Genomic DNA, 21,738 nt, shown 5'->3' with positions numbered 1-21,738 from the left:
GACTGGGGGATGAACCTAGCCTCCTATCGAATCCATTAGATAAAGGTTTTGTTACAATACCCCTGCGTCCCCCTTATGCTACAGCACCGGATAATGCCACACCACTTCTGCGGTTTTCCCTATCGGACTTGATATCAGGGTGCAGGCATTATCTTGCCTACATATTAACAATACGCCTTTGAAGAGCACTTGTTACTAGGTATGCAGTCTTTCCATCGCAAAAATAACATGCAAATCGGTAACATTAGAGAATTTGAACAAAATAAAAAAGGGCGAATTGTGAAAGGATGTAAGGGGTTGTACTGGTAAGGTAGTAAGGGTGGGGTAAAAGAGCGGTTACGTTACGGAGGACCCCTCCACGAAGACTAGGTTGGGATGGGGGACAATAGGTGAACCTGCACTCGGGATACTGTAGGTCGAGAAATTGGTGCTCGGATCTCCCTCATAGATCCGTCTCTAAAGGAAAGGCCTTTTGTTGGTTCAAACCCTCCACCACCTCCTTCTCGACTGCTACCTCAATAACCCCTGTACCTTTTTTTAAATTAAAAAAAATATATATTTTAATGAACTTCATTGCTGTTACAGAAACATGCAATAGATAATATTGTAGAACACGCAAACCAGTGCTCTGATCAGCTATTATCAGTAAATCCAAGGCACCCAAAAGTTAAGAACTGCAAAGAAAGTGCCACTACAAAAAGATAAACAGGTGATAATTAAATAGGGCCACTAAAGGGGAGAGGGGACAGGACCTGGGACACACCATCAAGTTCCACGTACTGGTCAAGTCCAGCCTTCAAGTGGAGAGCTCTGTAAACCCATTCCAGCTCTCATCAGCATATTGATTCTTGGCACCCAGCGCCACCTCACTGATGAGGCCCGACTAGGCCGAATTGTCTACCATTTCGGTGCTGGACTACCTATGGGTGGGACAAGGACTGATATGTGTATGGAAATGTCTCCTTTGTGAAAAACATAGTGAGCTAAAGCATGGTTGAGACCCTCCCGGGGGCCATCCACCCAAGAGCAGGTCAATGGGCCATGCTCATACTGGTAGAGGGTTTCCCAGACCTCTTTATGCAAATTCTGGGTACTTTGAGTTCTCACCCTAAGTTACCAGGGGAATCCAGACGTGGACCCCTTGCTCACTGTGCTTAGAGAGGCACAGCTCCACCTCAATGATGAGGCCCGACTAGGCCGAAACACGTGTCTGGGGTTGCTGTTGGTACTCTTGTTCAGAGGAGAATTGCCTACCATTTCAGGTGCTGGACTACCTACATGTGGGACAAAGACTGATATGTGTATGGACATTTCTCCTCTGTGAAAAGCACAATGAGCTAAAGCGTGGTTGAGACCCTCCTGGGGGCCATCCACCTAAGAACAGGTCAATAAGCTGTGTTTGTACCGGTAGAGGGTTTCCCAGACCTCTTTATGCAAATTACAGTAATATAGTCTCGATCCTGTAATGGCTCTTGCTATCGTAATGCATTTATCTTTTGAAAGAAAAGGTCTAGCTGAATTTAGGAGCTTTGCATGGTAAGCCACGGCAGAGGCGATGGCATTGACTTGTCTAGTCATAGATTGGTTGGAGTCGAGGTAAACTCCCAGTGTTTTCACTGAGTCTGAGACTGGGATACTAATAGAGTCAATGATGAAGTGGCTGAATTGAGAGTCAAGCTTTTTTGAGTGTTTTGGTAGGTCCTATCAGGAGGAGCTCAGTCTGGTCTGAATTTAGTCAGAGTGCGTTAGCCACCATCCATGTCTGGATGGTGTTGTAGATGTCATTGAGGGTTTTAGAGTCTGTGTCGTAGTTGCCTGTAAGTGTAAGGAGGATCTGTGTGTCGTCCATGTAGTTGGTGTATGAGATGCCTAGAGAGTCCAGAATGTAGAAGAGGGGTCGTGTAAATATATTGTAGAGGCTGGGCGAGATGCATGACCCTTGTGGCACCCAACAAAGTATGATAGTGGGCGAGGCAGAGGCTGCGTCGTAGAAGACTTGCATGGACCTACCTTGTAGGAACGAGGAGATCTATGTGGTGGCATTGGACGAGAATTTGGCAGTTGATGTCAGGTGGTGGCAAAGGACAGTGTGATCAACAGGATTGAATGCCGCATAGAGATTGAGGAGTAGGAGTAGGGCCGGTTTACCTGAGTCTCTAGCGTCATCCATCTGGTTTTTAAGATCCAGTAAGGCTGTTCCCGTGCCGTTCCTTGGGCGGAATCCTGATTGACGCAGACCCCAGGAGTTTGTTCTCCTCGATGAATTGTTGTACCTGAAGGTAGGCTGCTTTGCCCAGTATTTTAAGCAGAAAAGGGACGGTTGTTATGGGGCTGTGTTTGTTCGGTGATGTAGGGTCGAGTTTTTTTTAGAAGAGGGCAGACCCATGCTTCCTTAAGGCTGAAGGGAACCTTGCCAGTGGCAAAGGAAGCGTTGACAAAGGCTGTAAAGAACAGGGCGAGGGTGCTGGCACAGTCCTTGATGATTGCAGGAGGGAGCCTAGAGTCCCAATCAGGCAATGTGGGTGTTTTGAGTAGGAGCTGGCAACATGAGTCTGAAGCAGATTGGAGAGCAAGAAATGAGTATGAAGAGGGGGGCGATTGCAGACAAGAAGGAAGATAAGTCAGGAGGAGTTTGATTGGCAAGATCGGGAGAAGGTTAGGTGGAGACATCAGGTAGAGGTTGGTTGGAGACATCAGGAAGAGGCTGGTAACATCAGGTGGTGGTTGGCTTGAAAGATCAGTGGGAGGTTGGTTGGAAAATCAGGAGGAGGTTGACTTGAGAGATCAGTGGGAGGATGGCAGAGAACATCAGGCGGAAGTACAGGAGGCTAGCAAGACCATAGCTTGCAAGCTCCAAAAGGTACAAGAGAGCACGTTTTCCCAATGCAGGGCGTAAGATTGCATGTCACAAGGAGGTACTCTGTAGCTTGTAAAGTTTATAAGGAAACAGTGACACTGTTGGAACTGTTGAGAAGAGTATATCCTAACACCTTAGCGTTTGAGTTTGACCCAGGAGAGAAATTTGTTTGCTGCCTCTTGAATCCCATTCAACAATTTGACATATCCCATCGAGACCAGGTGTTGGCCTTTTATATACCTCTAGACATAAGTTCTGCAGAGTAGATCTACTTGTCATTACGAAAACCCCTTTTTGTTGATACAGATACTTAACTGTGTCAAGCAGAATGTTCTTTTTATGTAACAACCCCTTTTCCTTTTACCCTTAATCAGTATCGTTTAGTTGAGAATACAAAAAGCTTAATTTTTTCTGCATATGAGTGGCCCAGTCCTCCCTCACCATGACAAATAAGCAGATGTTACCTGTGCAAACATTACAGGGAAATCACATTTCCAAATGTTGGGGAAATCACGGAATGGCTTCGAGATATTATTTTACAACACCGTGCAATTGTCCACAAAGATCAGCATTATGAGATGTAAATGAATGAATCTCATCATTCTACCAAATCTAATTTCTCAGTTGGATTCACGTGGTGGTAACAACATTATTTCTGCAAAGGTTGGAAAGTAACTTTATTTAGCGCTTACCATCATTAGTGCCCGGGTGGGGTGCAGGTATCGGGATAATGAATGTTTCATATATAATTGTGAAAGAACCAAAAGTGCTAGAACTCTGTGATGTGGACCAGCTACCAGAATAAGAGTGATGATATGCTCAGTGAGCCCTGGATGCTGCTTGGAAATTGACCAACACTGCTAAATGTGAGGTATCCTTCTCGACTTCCCTGCACGCTTCATAATGATCTACTCGCTGGAGGTTTACCCTCATATGATCTTCCTTGAGTTGCACTAATGTACTGTTGTTAACATACGGTGTTAGAAGTACATGAGAGCATTTGATCAGCGCTATAATTGTGCTCAAAACACATGCTAACTGTACATGAAAATATGTGGCATTTCTTAGAAGTATGGTATGGTCTCTGTGGGTGGTCACCGGCCTGCTGTTTTTTTTTACTGTAGTGAATGCTTGAAAGCTTGCCTTTGTTATGAACATGACTGTTCTGGATTAAGTTTTCAATTTGACAATTCTAAGGACATTTTCAGCTTTTTGATTTCAACTCCGGGATAATCCCCTCATTCTCAGCAACACCCCCTAATAGAGATTTTCTCAGCTCAGCATGCGTGGATCATGTGATAAACTACACGTTTTATGAAGAGTCAAGGGAAGAAAAGGAAAACGATGATATCAGTGAAGTTGTAAGATATTTGTTCCTTTGCATACAAGCAGTCTTGTATACTGTAAGATTGGACCTGACTATTTATGTTCTGTTGCAGTTTCCAGTCGGTCGAATCCACAGACATTTGAAGACTCGTACCACAAGCCACTGTAGGGTTGGTGCCAGTGCAGCAGTGTACAGTGCTGCCATCCTGGAGTATCTCACTGCTGAGGTGAGGACTTTGGATCAGAAATAAAATAAAGTACCTACAGCTAGATTTCCTCTATGCCGGGGTGCTGCAATAGTCCCAGTATTGGGGAAATGGCAAACTATGACACATGGGGATACGTTTACAGGTGTAGCCTTGTTTTGTGCACCTTCCCACATTGAGGACAGAGAATCATCTCCTCTGTGACCAACATCTCCTCTATGTTTCCAAAGAAATGAATGGTCACAAAATTAAACATATGAATTATCCTGTCTTTCAAATATTTTGTAAGGCACCTCTTTGAATGACATTTAATATCACAAATTAAGCTGCCGGATGGACAGCAATATTTTCGATGTCCTAACACCACACATTTGACCTTTATTCCTGCACTTGCAATCTACCTAGATGTAGGTCCCTTGCTCTTGGGTAGAGTCATTCTCCGCTACTATGTGGGGGTGGGGATGGGCGTGTTGCTGCACTGCTTATAAGTGACCCTCTTAAGGACTGTCAGTGCCACTATCTTTGCAGAGCGAGGAGCAAAGCTGCCCACTTTTGCTTACATGTGGATGCTAGACTCACCTACGCAGTGTCCATTTAATTCAAGGGGATACGCTGCCATTATCTGCTTGCATGCTTGTGTCAGGGGTTCCCCATGGCATTATCACAGGTGTTATCATTTTTACATCAGGGGACGCTGCTCCTAAACAGCTTGCATGTGGTCCTTTGTTCTCCTTGTCAGTGTCACACCATGGCACGTCCAAAATAGCCGATTCCTCTGGGTGGGCACACTTCATCTAAGAGTGACATGCACTCTACGCTAGATCTAAAATCACTGTCAGACTCAATGCCCTCCTTGAAAACAACAACCTGCCACCTGTAACAAACCTAAACTAGGGAGAAGGGACACTAAATCTAATCAATGATAACATTTATTTTTAAATAAGTCACCTTTTTGGAGCTCTTGTTAGGTTAGTATTTCAGTCACCGTTTTATTCTTATTTAATAAGCTGGAAGCGCAGATTTGAACGGCAGCCTATTTCTCTGCTTGACAGGTGCTGGAGCTGGCAGGGAATGCCTCCAAAGATTTAAAGGTGAAGCGCATTACTCCTCGTCACTTGCAGCTGGCTATCCGTGGGGATGAAGAATTGGACACCTTGATTAAGGCCACCATCGCTGGTGGTGGTATGTGCACCTAAGTCTTGTTTTGTGTGTATTTATCTGTCACGCTGATGTCATTTCTTGCCTGTTAATGGTGACATTCCAGTGGTGCCAGCAGTCTTCTAGCAAGTACATTAGGGGAGCAGCACACGCCCTCATTCCTGAGTGCTTTCTTTCTAGGTGCCATAGATGTCACTCAGGGCCAGCACTGTGTGTGCCAGGGGACGGTGTTGGATTGGTACTGGCACTTCATCTAGTCCCTTTGGACGGGATCATGATGCTGATGCCCCTGTGTTTTGCAATTGGGTGGATCCTAAGGGCATTTGGTAGCAGGTGGCTATGGTGTTTACTGGACTGCACAAATCAAGGTGGTCTGTGACTGACCCAGCAGCACCAGTTCACCCATCCTCCTGAAAACCTGTGCCACTGCCCCGGCCACCTCTTCTGTTAGTCTGCACCTGCGTAGCTGCTGATGGAATGAGTCTTCCTTCTACAAGGGCTGTTAGTCCTCCTCCTCCAGGAAACTGCTTCACGTGGCCCATAGTCAGTGCACAGCTCTCTAGAGGAAGAGCCCTTCCCTACACCTAGAAGGAATGGGCAGATCATTTTCCCTAAGGCATCCTCCTCCACCACTGCTGAATGGGAATTAATGAGGCAAAGCAGGCTTGAAATATTGAGGCATTCTCTGGAGCCAACGCGGGCTGTAGCCTTGCCTTCAGATCTATGTGTATACGCCAGCTAAACCACACTGTGCAATGTATGCATACGTCAGTCAGCCATCCGGTTCTTGCCAGCATATTCTTTTCTCCTGCCTGTCTTGGTTACTATGCTGCCAGGCCATTTTGTAGATACTGTTTTATTTTATTTTTCTTCTATTTTCTAGTTCTTCTCACAGTCTACTCTGCTCCAAGCTGATCCACTTTGTTCCATTCCCAGCAGTACGCTGCATGCAGAACCACACACGCCAAATGCTCTATGCCATACTCCACCAGCATTTGTCTCTTTCGGAAGTGCAGTGAGCCATCTGCAATAGGTTGATCTGTTAGGAGGCAGAGGTTTTACTTCTAGTGTAGTCCCCTTCAATGATTCCTTCACTTCTCAGCTTGGTGCTGCCTTTACCACCATCTCACATCTCCACGCATGTTGCCTGGACAACCCCTACTACTGGCACTGGGCACAGAACCTTTGGGTCCAGTGAAGTGTTCCCCTTCCCAGAGAGGGAACCATGGGTGCAAAGGATTGTGTGTGATCTCTGTGCTTCTGCCAGGAGCTCCTAAGTTTATACTGTACCCAGTCATTTTACCGAAAACAAAACAGAGTGGTACATTTCACCGAAGTACATAATACCGAAAAACACAGAAAATATTAATTAAAGTTGGGATGGCGTTATAAGGGTAGAAAAACAGGGAGCTTGAGGGGGCCCCCACAAATAATCGGTATAATGGTCGCAATGAAATGTACTACTCTGAAATGTGGGTCAGTAAAATCACATATAACGGTTTATACTTACTTCACAGAAGTTTGCAATGACACTTTTTGACAAATAATATTGATGGTGATGATGAGTTGCCATTTGCTTGGGGCTTTGTTAACGTCAGAGGTGATACTGAGGAACTTAAGCCTAATGTCCAATTCTCAGACCTGACTTGAAGGAGGTGGTTGACAGCCTCTGGACTTGTCTCCAGAATTTCTAATCCATGGTACCTATTGAGGTCCTGTGCGAACAACATAGTTACTGGTGCCTGACTTGCCGGCATCCAAGGTTGTAATACCCCGGTGTTACCGGCAAGCCAGGCGCCGGTAACATTTTATGGGTCCAGCTGCAGCCTGCCGGATTTACCGGCACGGCTACCGCCAGTCTCGTAATGAGGGCCAATGGGCCTCATTACAAGTTTGGCGGTAGCCTTGCCGGTAAAACTGGCAGGGTGTCGCCAAACTTACGAATATTTATGGCCCCTGGAAAACGGGAAATACAGGGCATTGCAGCCCTGGCGGGCCCTGTATTTCCCCAGTGCCAGGGGCCGGAAACTTTTACTCCCCATGCCCATTTGAGCCCCATAGGGCTCAATGGGAATGGGGAGGCTGGATGCGAGGCATACAAGATCAACATTTCCCTCGTCCCTCCCCCATTATCACCCCGTTTGGGCATTTGCTTCCAGTCTCATTGAGCCGGGTCGAGCGACAAATGCTCTCTGGTCGAGTGCAGGGCTCTCTCGATTAAGCGCGGCTTATATGTCAGTGCCGGGTAGTTCTGGTCATAGTCTAACAGCGGCGCCCAAATGCTTGTAAAGCGATGGAGAAGGCCCGCCTTGGCCACCGTGACCTTCTCGGCTATTAGTATGTCCCAAAGCTTAATCCACCAGAGGGCCATCAGGGTTCCTTCAGTGGATTTCGAGGTTGCGCGCCACAGTAATTTTGTCCGCCAGCAGGAATTGGGTTATAAGGACTGCCCTCCTACCTGTTCATGGGTAGGAGCCTGGGAACGGGATCCCTAGGAGGACATTTTTGGGGGCCAGAGGAATTGCCACTTGGGTAATGTCCTTTATCGCAGCAAGGTATTGGGACCAAAATTCTCTTAACTTGGGACAAGTCCACCACATGTGGAAATAGGATCCTGGAAGTCCGCAAAGGCACCAGCAGTGCAGGTCCAACGCCTGCTGGAAGTGGTGGAGGCGGAGAGAGGGGGGAAGTACCAACGTAGGAGCAGCTTGCGGGTGCACTCCCGATTGGTGATGCAGGGGAAAGACGTGCGGGTTCTCGACCAAATGTCCACCCAGGTTTGGTCCTCTATGGCATGTCCCAGGTCCGCCTCCAATTGAGACATATAGGAGGGCTTAATGAGGAAGGGGTCCTCCTGCAGTAGTTTATAAAGGATAGAGATCTTCCCTCGGGCTGGCAGGTCAATTGCGGCGAGTTCTAGTGGAGCGGGGGCTCGGGTCATTGCAGTTCGTGTCTGGGGGTGGGAGCACCAGTGCCGCAGTTGAGCATAAGTGAACCTGTCCGTTTCTGCTAGCTGGAAGGTTATCTTGCATTGTTCAAAGGTGCGCAGGTCGCCCTCCTCAAAGAGCTGCCCCAGCGATTCGAGGCCTCACGCCACCCAATTCCTAAAGTTTGCGGGGCAGAAGCCTGGGGAGAAGGCTGGATTATGGAAGATTGGCGAGAATGAGCTCAGGCCTTCCGGGATGCCTTTGTGTCTGCAGGCTTAGTCCCAGGCTCTCACTGAATGTTTAGTGGAGGCCAGCATGTTCTGCCAAGTTCGGCGCAGTGAGGTAGGGACGAATGGGAGGTAGTGAAGGGGAAGGGAGAGACAGGACTGTTCGATCTCCACCCATTTCGGGCACCCCGAGGCGATTCCCCATGCTTGAATGTGGGCTAGCTGTGCTGCTATTTGGTATCTACGGAGGAACCCCCAATCCTCCCAGTTTAGCACTGCCCATCATCGTTCTCCAGGGGATGCGCGCTTTCTTGCCCATCATTTTCCTTTGAAGATGCTGCTGGTGGGGACCTGGATTGAGCTGGGCAGGGAGGAGCAGGTGTAAAGGAACCATGCGAAGAGGCTCATTTTGCAGGCCGTAACGCGGCCCATAAGGGAGATCTCTTGCGATAGCCAGCGGTTAAGATTGTTTTCCATCTCCTCAAAGAGGGGGGGGAAAGTTTGTCTGATACACTTTTGCCGGGTGGGCTGGGATCTGGACCCCCAGGTATGGGATTAACTTGACGCTCCACTGGATCAGGCTTTTCTTCTCTTGGGCTTCTCTTTCACTTGGGCCCAGACCCACCTCCAGGGCCACCAATTTCTCAAAATTGATAGCAAACTCTGCTACTCTCCCGAATCTCCGGATTTCGGCCAAGGCTGCCTTAATAGAAGCCTCGATGTCAGTGATAGTCAATAACACATCATTGGCTTAAAGAGCTATCTTATGTTACGCAGGGCCTACTTGTGGGCCTTTGATCCAAGGGTTCAGGCGGATGCGTTGGACCAAGGGCTCCATGGCCAAGGCAAAGAACAGGGGGACAGAGGGCATCCCTGCCTCATTCCACATGTGAGGGAGATCGGGTCTGACAGGAGACCATTGACTCTCAGCAGCGTATTGGGAGATTGATAGTTAGCTAAGACCATTTTTTTGAACTTTGGCCAAAGCTGAAGGCCTCGAGGGTGAGGTGTAGGAAGGTCCAATCCACTTTATCAAAAGCTTTGGTTGCATCCAGGGCTAGTAGGGCAAGTTGCTGCGATTCTTGGTTGGCGACATCTATTAGATTTAGGGCTCTGCGAATGTTGTCTCTCGTTGAGCTGTGGGCTATGAACCCAGTCTGGTCCGGGTCTATGATGCTAGGGAGGATGGGCGCTAAACGGTTGGCCAGGATCTTAGAGTATATGTTGGCGTCCAGGTTTAACAATGAGATGGGCCTATATGAGCTGTTGTCCCTGGGGTCTTTTCCAGGCTTGAGAATGAGGATCGTGATGGACTCCTGCATGGTAGGGGTGATACTTCCGGTGGCGGCAAATGTGTTGAAGAGCCGGGTTAAGGGGACTACCAGCTGAGGGCGGATGAGCTTGTAAAACCGGGTAGAGTACCCATCCGGGCCCGGGGCTGGGTTTCATGCTTTTTATGGCCGCCTCAACTTCCTCGCTTGTGATGGGGGCTAAAAGTCCTTCCCTCGCATTGGGCATAAGGGATGGGAGAGCTGCATTTTGTAGGTAGGTCTGTTGTTCATCCTGGTCCCTTGGGACTGCTGACATTATCTCCGAGAGATGGGGCACTGCCAGTTGTAGCTTCTCGCGATCCGCAAATTGGACCGTGCCCTGTGGGTCACGAAGGCACAGGATGGTGTTTCTTTTCTTTGTTTTGGCCAGTTTGTTTACTAACAGCTTATTTGCTTTACTACTGTTGACATAGTACCACTGTTTAGTTCTGGTTAGTAGGTGCGCAGTGGCTTCAGCGTAATGCGCCTCCAGCCTCTTTCTTGCCGCCTGTAGAGCCCTTTAGGATTTCGGTGACCAACCCTTCCGCTTGTGAGTGGCTTCGGCCTCCCGGACTTCAGATTCCAGGATGATGTGGGCCGCCTGTTTTTGCTTATGGAAAGCTGCGCCTTGGGCGATCAGTTCCCCTCTGAGCACCGCCTTCATGGCATCCCAGGTGTTGGCTGGGGACGTGTCCTCATTGCGATTTTCTGCAAAGAAGTTTTTTATTGATCTGGCAATAGAGTCCCTTACTGTCATGTCGTTTAAGATAGGGTCATATAGGTTCCATCGGCGGCGAGGGGCGGCATCAGGGTTGTGTGCTCGCAGGGTCATGAGACCGGGCGTGGTCAGAGAGGATCCTGGAGCCAATGGTGATGTCGTCCCTGAAAGCCAGGATCTGAGGGGAGGCCAGTAGTAGATCAATTCGGGAGAAGGTACAGTGCATGTATGAATAAAAAGTGAAGTTTTCCTCATCTGGAAATATTACCCTCCAGGCGTCCACGACGTCTAGGGTCCAAAAGAGATGATGCAGGCCTTTTGCCAATTTTAGGTCTCTAGAGGATGGGGGGTGTGATCTGTCCTTAAGTGGGTCTGGGTGTTACGCTCAGCTGATCTCTGCAGGGACGTTGGGGCACGGTTGAGGCCCTCCCTGGCGTTGGCTCCCCTGGAACCGGGTCTACCCTCAGCTGCTGTAGTGTGGACTGCTCTGGTCGCTGGCAATGCCCTTGGGAGAAGGTAAGAGGCAGTGAAAATGCTGCGGTTGAATTGTGATCCCCCTCAAACTCCTCTTGCCAGAATGAGAGAAGAATGCTTTTTCCCATAAGCTCTCACCTGTTGTTTTGTAAAGGTGAGCTCTCCGTCCTGCTTCTCTTCAGCAGGGGCGCTGTAGATAGACCTAGTTGCTTCAGTGGTCCATATACGTGATGGCCCAGACCGGCTGCGACCAATCCCCTTTTGAGGTAAGTGTTCGTAACAATGATTATTGTTTGTAAGATTTTGCAATGTCTTTTCCAATGATTCTTGCCTGTAATTCTTATGTCTTTCCTTTTCCCAATAGATGCGAAGATGGCCCACTGTATCGCGGTTTTGGAAACAAGCCTGCACGGTGCCAGAAGGGAAATGGAGCGGCCCCACTGGAGGGTAAGTTGGGTTTCTAGGTAATACGCAAAGCTTAGGTATTGTGCGGCCAAGCGTTAAATGTTTATGCAGTTTCTAACCTTATGCGTTCCTTTTCTCTTGCAGGGATTGCTTGACGTCGAATGATGGAGAGCGGCGATCCGAGAACCTGTCAGTGGCTGGTAGATGGAAGATCCATGAAGATGCTGGATGAGAAGAAGACTCCCACGTCCCGTAGGTGCGCTCGGACAGGTGAGGGTGAGAGGAGCTGCAGGTGATGGATTTGCTGGAACAGGTAAGATGCGCATTGCGCTGTGAGCGATGGTATGGCTGGATTCAGGTAAGATGTGTGCTGTTCTGTGAGCTATGGTATGGGTGGATTCAGGTAAGGTGCGCGCGGCGCTGTGAGCGATGGTGTCCAGGCCCTGATGGAATGCGCTCACAGGTAAGAGCTTCAGATGGCGGTAAGCGTTACGCTGCACAAAGCAGACTAACGCGAAGCCTCTACATGCGGGTGGGGCTAGCTTAAATAGCCTGGCTCCAGCCACTCCACTTTAGCTCTGCCTTGTGGCCCCACCTCACCACTCCCATAGACTTCTGCACGTGCTTTCCAATGCTTTATAATGGCCACGCCCGGCCTGGTTGCACGTGCTTTGGACTCGAAGTGTGCAGAGCACAAGTTCTTATGAGCCTAGCGCCAAAGGTCCATTTGGACCCTTTGGAGGATGAAAGTAGTGGCCCTGGGTTAGTGGCCATGACACCAGGGCTCCATTAAAGTCTCCCCCAATGATGACTTGTCCCTTGATGAATGGGAGGAGGGCCTCCTCTAAGTCTCAGTAAAATCCTTCCTGATGATCGTTCGGAGCGTAAGCTGAGATGAGGGTGTAGAGTTGGTCGAAAAATAATGCATTTGATTGCAATAAAGCGGCCCTCCTGGCACCATAGTGAGTCCAGGATTTGCAGCCTCAGATCTTTTGCAAAGAGGATAGCATTACCTCCCTTATTGGTGCCGTTGGAAGCCAGCAGTTGTAGGGGGAAAAGTCTACTACGAAGGCACAAGAATTCCACCGGCATCAGATGAGTCTCTTGCAAGAAAGCCACTGAGGTTCCCTCATCCTGTAGCCTTTGCAAGGTGGATTTCCTTTTTTCGGAGGGGAGTTTAGGCCCCTGACATTTAGGGTGGTGAATTTCAGCTTTTGGTGTGGAGGCTGGCCCTCTAAGGTCTTTTGTCGCGGGAGGGAGGGTTGGGAGGAGTTTAAGTCACCCATGGTCGCGAGGGGCGAGTTGGTTGGATTCTCCTGTGGCTCCGTTTTTTCCAAGTAGCCTCCAATGGGAGGAACAAACTTCTAACATTGGCTTCCAACGGGAGGCCAAAACCCTAACTTGGGGCACCGATTTCAACGTATCGGTACATCCCCTAGCCAACCAGGCTGTTGTCAACCAAAGGGGTTGAGTTTCACTCCAAGGCTATAATGGTGACATGCACCTTGGAGTTGGGCACGGGCCGCACGGGGCCTGCAGCAGGATTTACTAAGCAATGTTCTGATGCTATGTGTTCCTTGAACATTCCGCTGATCTTCATTTGGGTTTGCAGCTTCTCTGCACTCTTGTCCAGGGTGCCCGTCTCGACTTGGGGGAAGCTGTGCCCGGTTTGGTTACCACTCGGCCGGGGGAGGAGGACTCCGCGCTCTCCGGGGAGCCTGGGTGTAGGATTGATGCCACGTCGTCAAGGTGGCTGATCGTTCGAGGGGTGCCATTGTGCGAGAATTGCAATGCCATTGGGAACAGCCAACGATAGCGGATCTGATTGTCTCGGAGGAAGAGCTTGAGCGGACGCACAGCCCTGCGCTTCTGCAGCGTCAGGAGAGAGAGGGCCTAGAATATTTGGAGTGGGGAGCCTTGGAACGATAGTTCATCACGTGAGCGATCTATTGCCGAGATGGCTTCCTTGGTGGTATAAAAATGGACTCTCGTGATTACATCCGGGGGGAATCCGAATCCGTCCCTCGTCATGGGCGCAGTCTATGGATGCAATCAAGTAGGAGCTGAGCTTTATCCAGGTTCGGCAACAGCGACTGGAAGAAGTCGCCCACGTACTCGGGTAGCTCTCTGTCAGGAACTGAGGAGGGGACACCTCGAATACGCAGGTTATTACGGTGGGCACAGTTTTCAAGGTCCTCTTGCTTGAATTTGAGGATCTCGTCATCTGTCCATTAAGGTCTGGATCGTGTGTTGCACCTCCACCAGAGTGGTGGAATGCTCTTGGGCTAGATCTTCAGTGTCCCCCATCCTGTGTTCGATGTCCACGACTCTCTGCTCCATTTGTTCCAGCTTTGAGGTGAGCTCCGACATGCAAGATCTGAATTCTGACTTGATATCGGCCATGAAGGCTTGGAGGTCTTCTTTGGTTGCGAGGGTACCTTTATCTTCCAGCACTTTTTGAGGCGTGAGTTTTGGGGGGTCCGATTTCTTCCCTTTCTCCGCTGCGAGGAGCATGGTGGAAATGTCTGCGGATTTGTCGAGTTTAAGGAGTTTAGCCATTGTTCCAGGGAGGGAGATGGCTCCCAGTGAGGCTTGTGAGATATTACAGTCGCTGGCGAGCAGGTGAGCTGTTTATTGGCCAGTGGAAATCCCCAAGACGCCAGCCAAGGGACCAAGCTACCTTACTTTGGCGGCAGCAGGGGAGTGAGGTGGGCTGGGGCACCCCAGGAAGCACAGGTCAAATTGATGACAGTAGGTTCCTCTGCTGAGGTTCTATAGTGGTCAGAGCACAGATAGTGGGGAGACAAGGGGTTCCAAAGCTGCAATGACAATTGGTGGTCTACTCACCTGTTGCTGGGACCCCCCGGGGTAGAGGCAGGGGGGCCATGCCTCTCTGTTCTGGTGGTGATGGGAGGTGGGCAGGGACGCCCCAGGAAGCTGGAGGTAATGCTGTTGCCGGCAGCGTCTTCCATGGAGGTTCTGCAAAGTCCAGGAGGCCAGGGAGAAGCGTAGGCTGGGTTCTGGAGGGGGTGGCCGGGTCTTGTGGGTGTTGAGGGTCTGGTCCGCAACCCACGGTGGTGGAGACCTCTGGGGGAGTCCAGGCTGTAGCTAGGCGGTCCTTGGTTGTGGCTGAAGGGCTCAGGGCTAGAGGTAGCAGCCTCTTCAGGGCTATGTAAAAACAAAAGGGGGGTGAGGCGTGCACTCCAAGTACTGGCCAATATATTACCTGAAAAAAGTAAACGAATAACTGGGTTAAATCCCAAAGTGTCCAATTCACTGGGTTAGATCCCAAATGTTGCAGAAAATGTTTACAGGGCTGGATCCCTTCTGCTGCATTTGTACTTCTGTTCTCCTCCTCCTAGCACGTTCGTATCCCAACACTCTTCAGGGAGGCTGTGTTGACTTTCTTTTCAGGTGAATCCAATTAAGTTGCTAATGCAGTCTCTGAGGATTATGGGAGCTGTAGTGAAATAATGTGTTCAATTCAGGTGACCAAGGAAAGACTCCCCTCCAGGAGCACACATCTTACCCTTAGCAGGGTAATGTCCCCGGACTCCAGTGGCTGCAGCACCGGGGACATTTTGCCCTACGATTTCGGTTTGTGGTCATTGCATTGAAAAAGATGCATCGAAAAGATACTGCATCGTAAACTATTCATCGAAAGAAAATGCATCGAAAATTCTATGTTTTACATTAAAAGTACATATCCATTGAAACCTGTTCATCAAAAATAGCAATAGACAATTTCCATGGATATGTACTTTTAAATGAAAAAGACAGCATTTCAATGCATTTATTTTCTACTTTAAAATGTTACATGGAGCTGTTCTAGTGCCAGCTCCTTGTAATGTTTTTATGTTTTTTTGTATATTTGGGGTTCCCCCACCAACCCCCACGCCCACCCCCCTTAACCCTAACCCTTAATCTAACCCTAACTCTAACCCCAACTCTAACCCTAACCCTAAATCTAACCCTTAATCTAACTCCTAATCTAACCCTTAATCTAACCCTAAATCTAACCCTTAATCTAACCCCTGATCTAACCCTAACCCTAACCCTAACCCAAACCCTAACCCTAAACCTAATTCTAACCCTTGCACTAACCCTTGCCCTACCCCTAACCCTAACCCTAAATCTATACATAAAAATGGCATCGAAATCCATCAAATTTTATTGAAAGAAAAGGCATTTCAATGGAAATGATTTTCGATGAATACAATTTGATGGAAGTGACGTAGATGCAATTGAATTAGATGAAAAGTCCAGATACCCTTTTTTCTGGTCCTTTCCTTATTGCTGCAGAGAATTTCAAGTCTGCACAAGTCCTGGCTTCTGGTGGTGCTCAGTCCTCTGGAGATGCTGAGTTTTTCCACAAGATAGCTGGGTGACTTGTAGGCGACTGCCTTATAGATGATGCAGCAATATTTGAAGGTGATTTGTGCGTGCAGTGGGAGCCAGTGAAGGTCGATGAAGGCCGGGGTGATGAGGTTGTATCTGCGTATAGATGAAGGACGTTCTCAAGTGGATTTTGTTTTAGTGGCATCAGAGCATGGGTCCTCATTTTCTATACATACAATTGTGCAGTTCTTAAAGGGGCCAGTAAATTCTTGTTCGCACATGCCCCTTCGGATTTGAACTTGGTTCTGAATGTTTTATGTCAGCTGCTTTTGAGTTTTCACATTCTTTCCGTCTGAGATTTCAAACTATGAAGATCATTTTCATTAAGTTAGCTTCAGGCACTTTGTGGAGCCTCCATTTCTGGTCTTTCCTAAGGCAAAAGTAACTCTCTGGGCAAGACCGTCTTTTCTAGCAGAGGGAGTTTTCACTTTTCACCTCCTTCTAAGGTGGCTGAGCACTTCCAATGTTAAACCTTTTAAAGGTCCTGGGTTTTTACTCAGGGTTGATTAGCTTTTTGTTGGGATCTCTGGGGCCCAGGTCATTCAGAACTATCGCAAATGATATTGTGTTCAGGCTTTTCACAACGATCTGCACTGCTGAGGGGTGTTCCTCTGAATGTATGTCAGGTATTACATAGTCATTCTTCCTCACATTATCCAAGCATACCTGTGAGAAGAGGATCTCCATTAGCCAAACAAGTAGTTTATCTTTGGTAATGTTCCTTCAGGTGGGTATGGTATTTCACATCAACCATCCATTGGTTTGTTGTTGTGTGCTTAATTGTAATCCTCTGTGCATTATTTTTCATGGCTTTTCTACCATTTATCGGCTTCTTTGGAGTGGGGATAATTGGGTGGCACTGGGGAATTCGGGCTTGTTCAGCTCCACTTATTTGTTTGCTATGCCACTTCTAGTGCCCCTTATGAAAAGCTTCCTTGATCTAATCTGTTACTAGAGACATTTCTAAAGGTCCTCTGGGAGGAATAATGTAGCCATCTGAAGAACATTGCAAAGGAAATTATCTGGTTTGTTGGCTACAAAAATCAGTTTTATAATGAACCACTCCATGTGCTGTAATTCTTATGGCTGTGTTGTTAAATAAGTATATGCATGCCAGACCTTCTGCCTTTATGACTTGTTTCTAAAATCCAAAACTTCTTTCTTGAAGTTGGGCCTGCAACAGTGAGTTATGGTGTGATGTGGCGATGGCAGCAAATGCAGTGAAGTTGGGCACAAAACTAAAAAGGGAGGTACACATGATTGGAAGAAATAAAAGCATAAACCTTATTCATGTGAATTTGGACATGCACTGGCCAAATGTATTGCTGGGGAACTTAATCCTTCCTTGGTTACCAGAGTTCTTGTATAAAGCGTCCATGAGATGTGAGAAACCAAAGGGTGTCTCACCTGCTAGTCCTCTAGGACTTGTCATCCAAGTGGCCAGGACATGGCCATCGCTTTCGGATGCAGTTCCTGGGGGCGTGGAGACCAGTGCGGGAGGATCACTTGGGTGAGGGATCTGAGACAGCTGCTGTATTCCCCCCCCCTTTTTTGTTCATCTACCCCATCTTATTTTGTAGGATTTTCCGAAGTCCCAACCCCTGTCATGATCTCTGCTTCCAAAAGGTCAGGGTTTTCCCAACTCCCTTGGAAGCAGATCCATAACCCAGGTTCCGAGTGCCAACCAGTCCCAATTGGGACCTTTTGGACCCAGTCCTGGCGCCAGTGGCACCAGGCTCATAAATATGCCCAGTCCCAGCGCTGGAAGCGCCGGGCTCATAATGCTTGGGTGGACTTACCTGCAGCAGATCATGTACTTACTTGCCTGCCAGTTGAGCCTCTGATCCTCTTCTGTTTGGAACTACTTTTCCTGTTGGGTGGGGCAGGAGCCACTCCCTAGATTCAGAACACTGGAACTCTTCTGGAAAGCAGGAACTCTTTTCTTACCTAGGAGTGGCTGTGGAAGGAGACACCTAAGCACTACAGGAGGCTATTTAAACCACACCCAATGGATGAATCTTGCTTTGCGTTATTCTGCATCCTCTGCAGCAGAACGCTCATCGTGTCTTCTGCATCTGATCCTGGGCCTAGGAAAAAGGCTTACCATCCTGAATCCAGTCTTCAGCAACACCTATAAAGACAAGAAAGAACAGGTTAGCATTACGGTCTTCAGTGACAGCTCTTCACTTACCTGGTCCATCGGCTGTCACCAACGCCTCGCGGTGCATTCCGGCATCTGAAAGACAAAGGCTTACCTACTCTTCGTGCGCTCCGGAGGTCTTCACACTGCATTCCGGCATCTGAAAGACAAAAGCTTACCAACTCTTCGCACGCTCCGGAGGCCTTCGGCGCTGCATCCCGCATCTGAAAGACAAAACAAGGTGCGTTTAAAGACATTGGGGAACTTTAATACTCACGTGCCATTACTCCTTTCCACATCTAACCCAGTGGGTATTCCGGCACCCTGCAGCCGCTCCGAACTTGTACCTGCAAAATAAAAAGACAGTTAGAGCGCATCGTGAAGCAGGCAGCAAGCGCTTACTTACGTGCTTCCAGGCGCTTCTATTCATCACACGGGATCCATCTTCAACTCACTTCAGCCCGTCATCCGCCATCGCCGGAACCCTGCAAAACAAGAAACATCATTACTAAAGACTTTAAAGACATTAGAATTACTCGAAACTTACCGTTCGTGCAGTAAACGACGGACAGCAGTCCTCTGAAGTCAAGAGGCCTGCTCCCCTTATCCAGTGAAGAAACTGGTTACAGCACCCTGCCCCGAGGCAGATGGAGAGCACGGCGTTCACTTACCTAAGGTGAGAGCGTTAACCTTTGGGGTTCTACAGGAGAAGAGAAAGGGAAGAAGAGAGAGACATTTAATAAACCAGTTCCTTAATCCCATATTTTTTATCTGCAGACATCTTACCCTTCAAGTCAGACATACAGTGCACAGAGGTCCAGCCCAAAGAGCCAGCCGTGTGTTGCACATCACCTTTGAAGATACGGTATACGCCCAGTCAAGACCGGCGCCTCTACGGGAATCAGGTGAGCGTTACAGAACGCAAAGCCTACCACAAAACTCCCGTCCAGGCGCTATGGAAACCTCAGATACCTAGCCCAGTTACTTGGGGAACTAAGGGCAGAAGTGCATGCAGCCCGTCAGGAAACGAACGCTCTAAGAAGGGAACTGATTATTTCCAAGGAGCGAACAGATGATCTCACTAGACAATTGCTACAGTCACAAGCCGGACAGACCCCGTTACCCGCATCTGGGGGAAATCTTCCTTCTACATCCTCTATGAATCCAGTGCAGATCAACCTACCTGGGAATGTACCTCTGGCTCCGCCCGAACGATTTTCTGGTGACCCAAAGAGGTTTGCAGTATTTATCAATCAGTGCCGGTTGCATTTCTTATGCCGGCCAGCAGCCTTTCCAACTGATCAAGCTAAAGTAGCTTTCGTGCTTTCGTACCTTAGTGGCAATGCGGCAGACTGGTCGATCCCTCTAGTAAATCAAGATGATCCGGTCCTCCATGATTTTCAAGCTTTTCAGCTCAGTATGGAAAAACTGTTCGCAAGACATTCACAGGGGCAGGCCTTGGACAATGAGCTTCTTTCGTTGCAACAAGGTGATCAAGACCTTTTGGCTTATATTGCGTCTTTCAACCGACTGATAGTGGAAACTCAATGGCCTGAGGACAAAAGGATTACGCTGTTTTATAGAGGTCTACGTGGAGAGCACAAAGATGTGTTAGCCCAAGTAGTGAATCCCCCACAAGATTGTTCGGACTATATAGACTTAGTCGTTCAAATAGATCACAGACTGCAGAACAGGAAGGCCGATCGTTCCAAGTTTGATGCTCGAGTATTTTCCAAACCGCCAACTCCTTCCAAAGGAGTAGACTCCGGGGAACCCATGCAAATAGGGGGTCTGAAAGGTCCTCTAACACAAAAGGAGCGGGAAAGGAGAAAACAGTTGCAATTATGCCTCTATTGCGGAAACTCAGGGCACTTTCTTCGAGACTGTCCGGTGAAACCTGCCAAGAAGGCAGTAGGAGCTGCAGTTACCAAAGTTACAAACTCTGAGCAGGGAAACAACCTCGCCCGACAAGAATAGAGGTCCTCTTGCCGAGCGTGAAAACCAGTTCCGTGACCTCGCATTTCGTGATACCTATGGTCCTCATTAGCCCTGATAATCCAGATCGATTACATGCAATTGAAGCTTACGTCGACAGCGGTGCCATCGGCAATTATGTGGATCATGAAATGGTTTTGAGGATGAATCTAACTCTTTGTCCCAAGGCTGTAAAGGACGTCATTACTACGGTGGATGGTACGGAGATAGCCTCCGGGCCAGTAACGCATACCACTCAAGAGGTGACGCTAGTAAGTCAAGATGGACACCATGAGAAGATCGTGTTCGATGTGATCAAGGCCCCTCAGTTTCAGATTATTCTAGGAATACCTTGGTTAGAGAAACACAATCCTCTGATCGATTGGCGAGCAAGAACGGTCCAGTTTCCAGAATGTGTCTCTTCTTGTCACCCTCCACCTGGTGTTGCACTGGCAGCAATTTCTTCAGAGACTCCCCAGTTACCTCCCGAATACCTAGAATACCAAGATGTTTTCCGGAAGGATCAGGCTAACTCTCTACCTCCTCATAGGTCTTATGACTGCCAGATAGACCTGATACCTGGATCTACTCCTCCTTGTAGTAGAATGTATGCCCTCACCGAGCCTGAGAACCTTCACCTTCGACAATACCTGGATCAATACCTGGCAAATGGGTTTATTCGTCCTTCCAAGTCCCCTGCTTCTTCAGCTTTGTTCTTCGTTCCAAAAAAGGAAGGAGACCTTAGAACTTGTATAGATTATCGCTCCCTGAACCAGATCACCGTTAAGAATAGATATCCGTTACCTTTGATCCCTGAACTCCTGGACCAAGTCAGAAAAGCATGCATATATACAAAGCTGGATCTTAGAGGAGCTTACCACTTGGTACGAGTAAAAGAGGGCGATGAATGGAAGACGGCCTTCCGCACCAAGTATGGGCTATTTGAATATCAGGTCATGCCCTTCGGACTTTGCAATGCCCCGGCCGCCTTTCAATATTTTATGAACGATGTCCTCAGAGAGCTCATAGATGTGTGTGTTGTTGTTTACATTGACAACATCCTCGTTTATTCTTCATTGGAATCTGAACATCGGAAACACGTGAAAATGGTCCTCGAAAGATTGCGTCAACACAAACTTTTCGCTAAGTTGGAAAAATGTGTTTTCAACGTGACTGAAGTTGAATTCTTGGGATTCATATTATCACCTGGCGGAGTGCGTATGGATTCAAAGAAGGTCGATGCAGTTCTCAAATGGCCATCACCATCCTCCGTAAAAGGTGTGCAAAGCATGTTAGGCTTCGCTAACTTTTACCGCAGTTTTATCCCCGAATTCTCTCGAATAGTCCAGCCCATCACTGCCTTGTTAAAGAAAAACAAACGTTTTGAATGGTCTACCGAGGCGGAACAAGCTTTCCAGGATTTGAAGACTAAATTTATCTCTGCACCAATCTTAAAACACCCTCGCCCCGAACTCCCCTACATCGTGGAAACTGATGCTTCAAGCCTTGCCATGGGGGCAGTTCTATCACAAAAGGACCCGGTAACCAATCAGTTGCATCCCGTGGCATTTTGGTCCCGCAAATTCTCGCCTCCTGAAATCAATTACACGATTACTGA

General features: G+C 48.3%; 1 protein-coding gene across 1 annotated transcript in view; it reads left to right on the top strand.

Moving 5' to 3' along the window:
- The window catches only part of LOC138493295 (histone H2A.V-like), a 282,469-nt gene that overhangs the window by 241,499 nt on the left and 19,232 nt on the right, over window positions 1–21,738 (top strand). Inside the window, exons 4-5 of the mRNA XM_069620394.1 lie at window positions 4,297–4,410; window positions 5,442–5,571. Of these exons, the coding sequence (XP_069476495.1) occupies window positions 4,297–4,410; window positions 5,442–5,571 (244 nt within the window). The remainder of the gene's footprint in view (window positions 1–4,296; window positions 4,411–5,441; window positions 5,572–21,738) is intronic.

This window comes from Ambystoma mexicanum, chromosome 10, assembly GCF_040938575.1.
Source record: "Ambystoma mexicanum isolate Mex_15411 chromosome 10, UKY_AmexF1_1, whole genome shotgun sequence".
In the NCBI taxonomy this organism is placed as follows: domain Eukaryota; kingdom Metazoa; phylum Chordata; class Amphibia; order Caudata; family Ambystomatidae; genus Ambystoma; species Ambystoma mexicanum.
The sequence above is the reverse complement of the archived record's forward strand: the minus strand, read 5'-3'. Positions and strand labels throughout refer to the sequence as shown.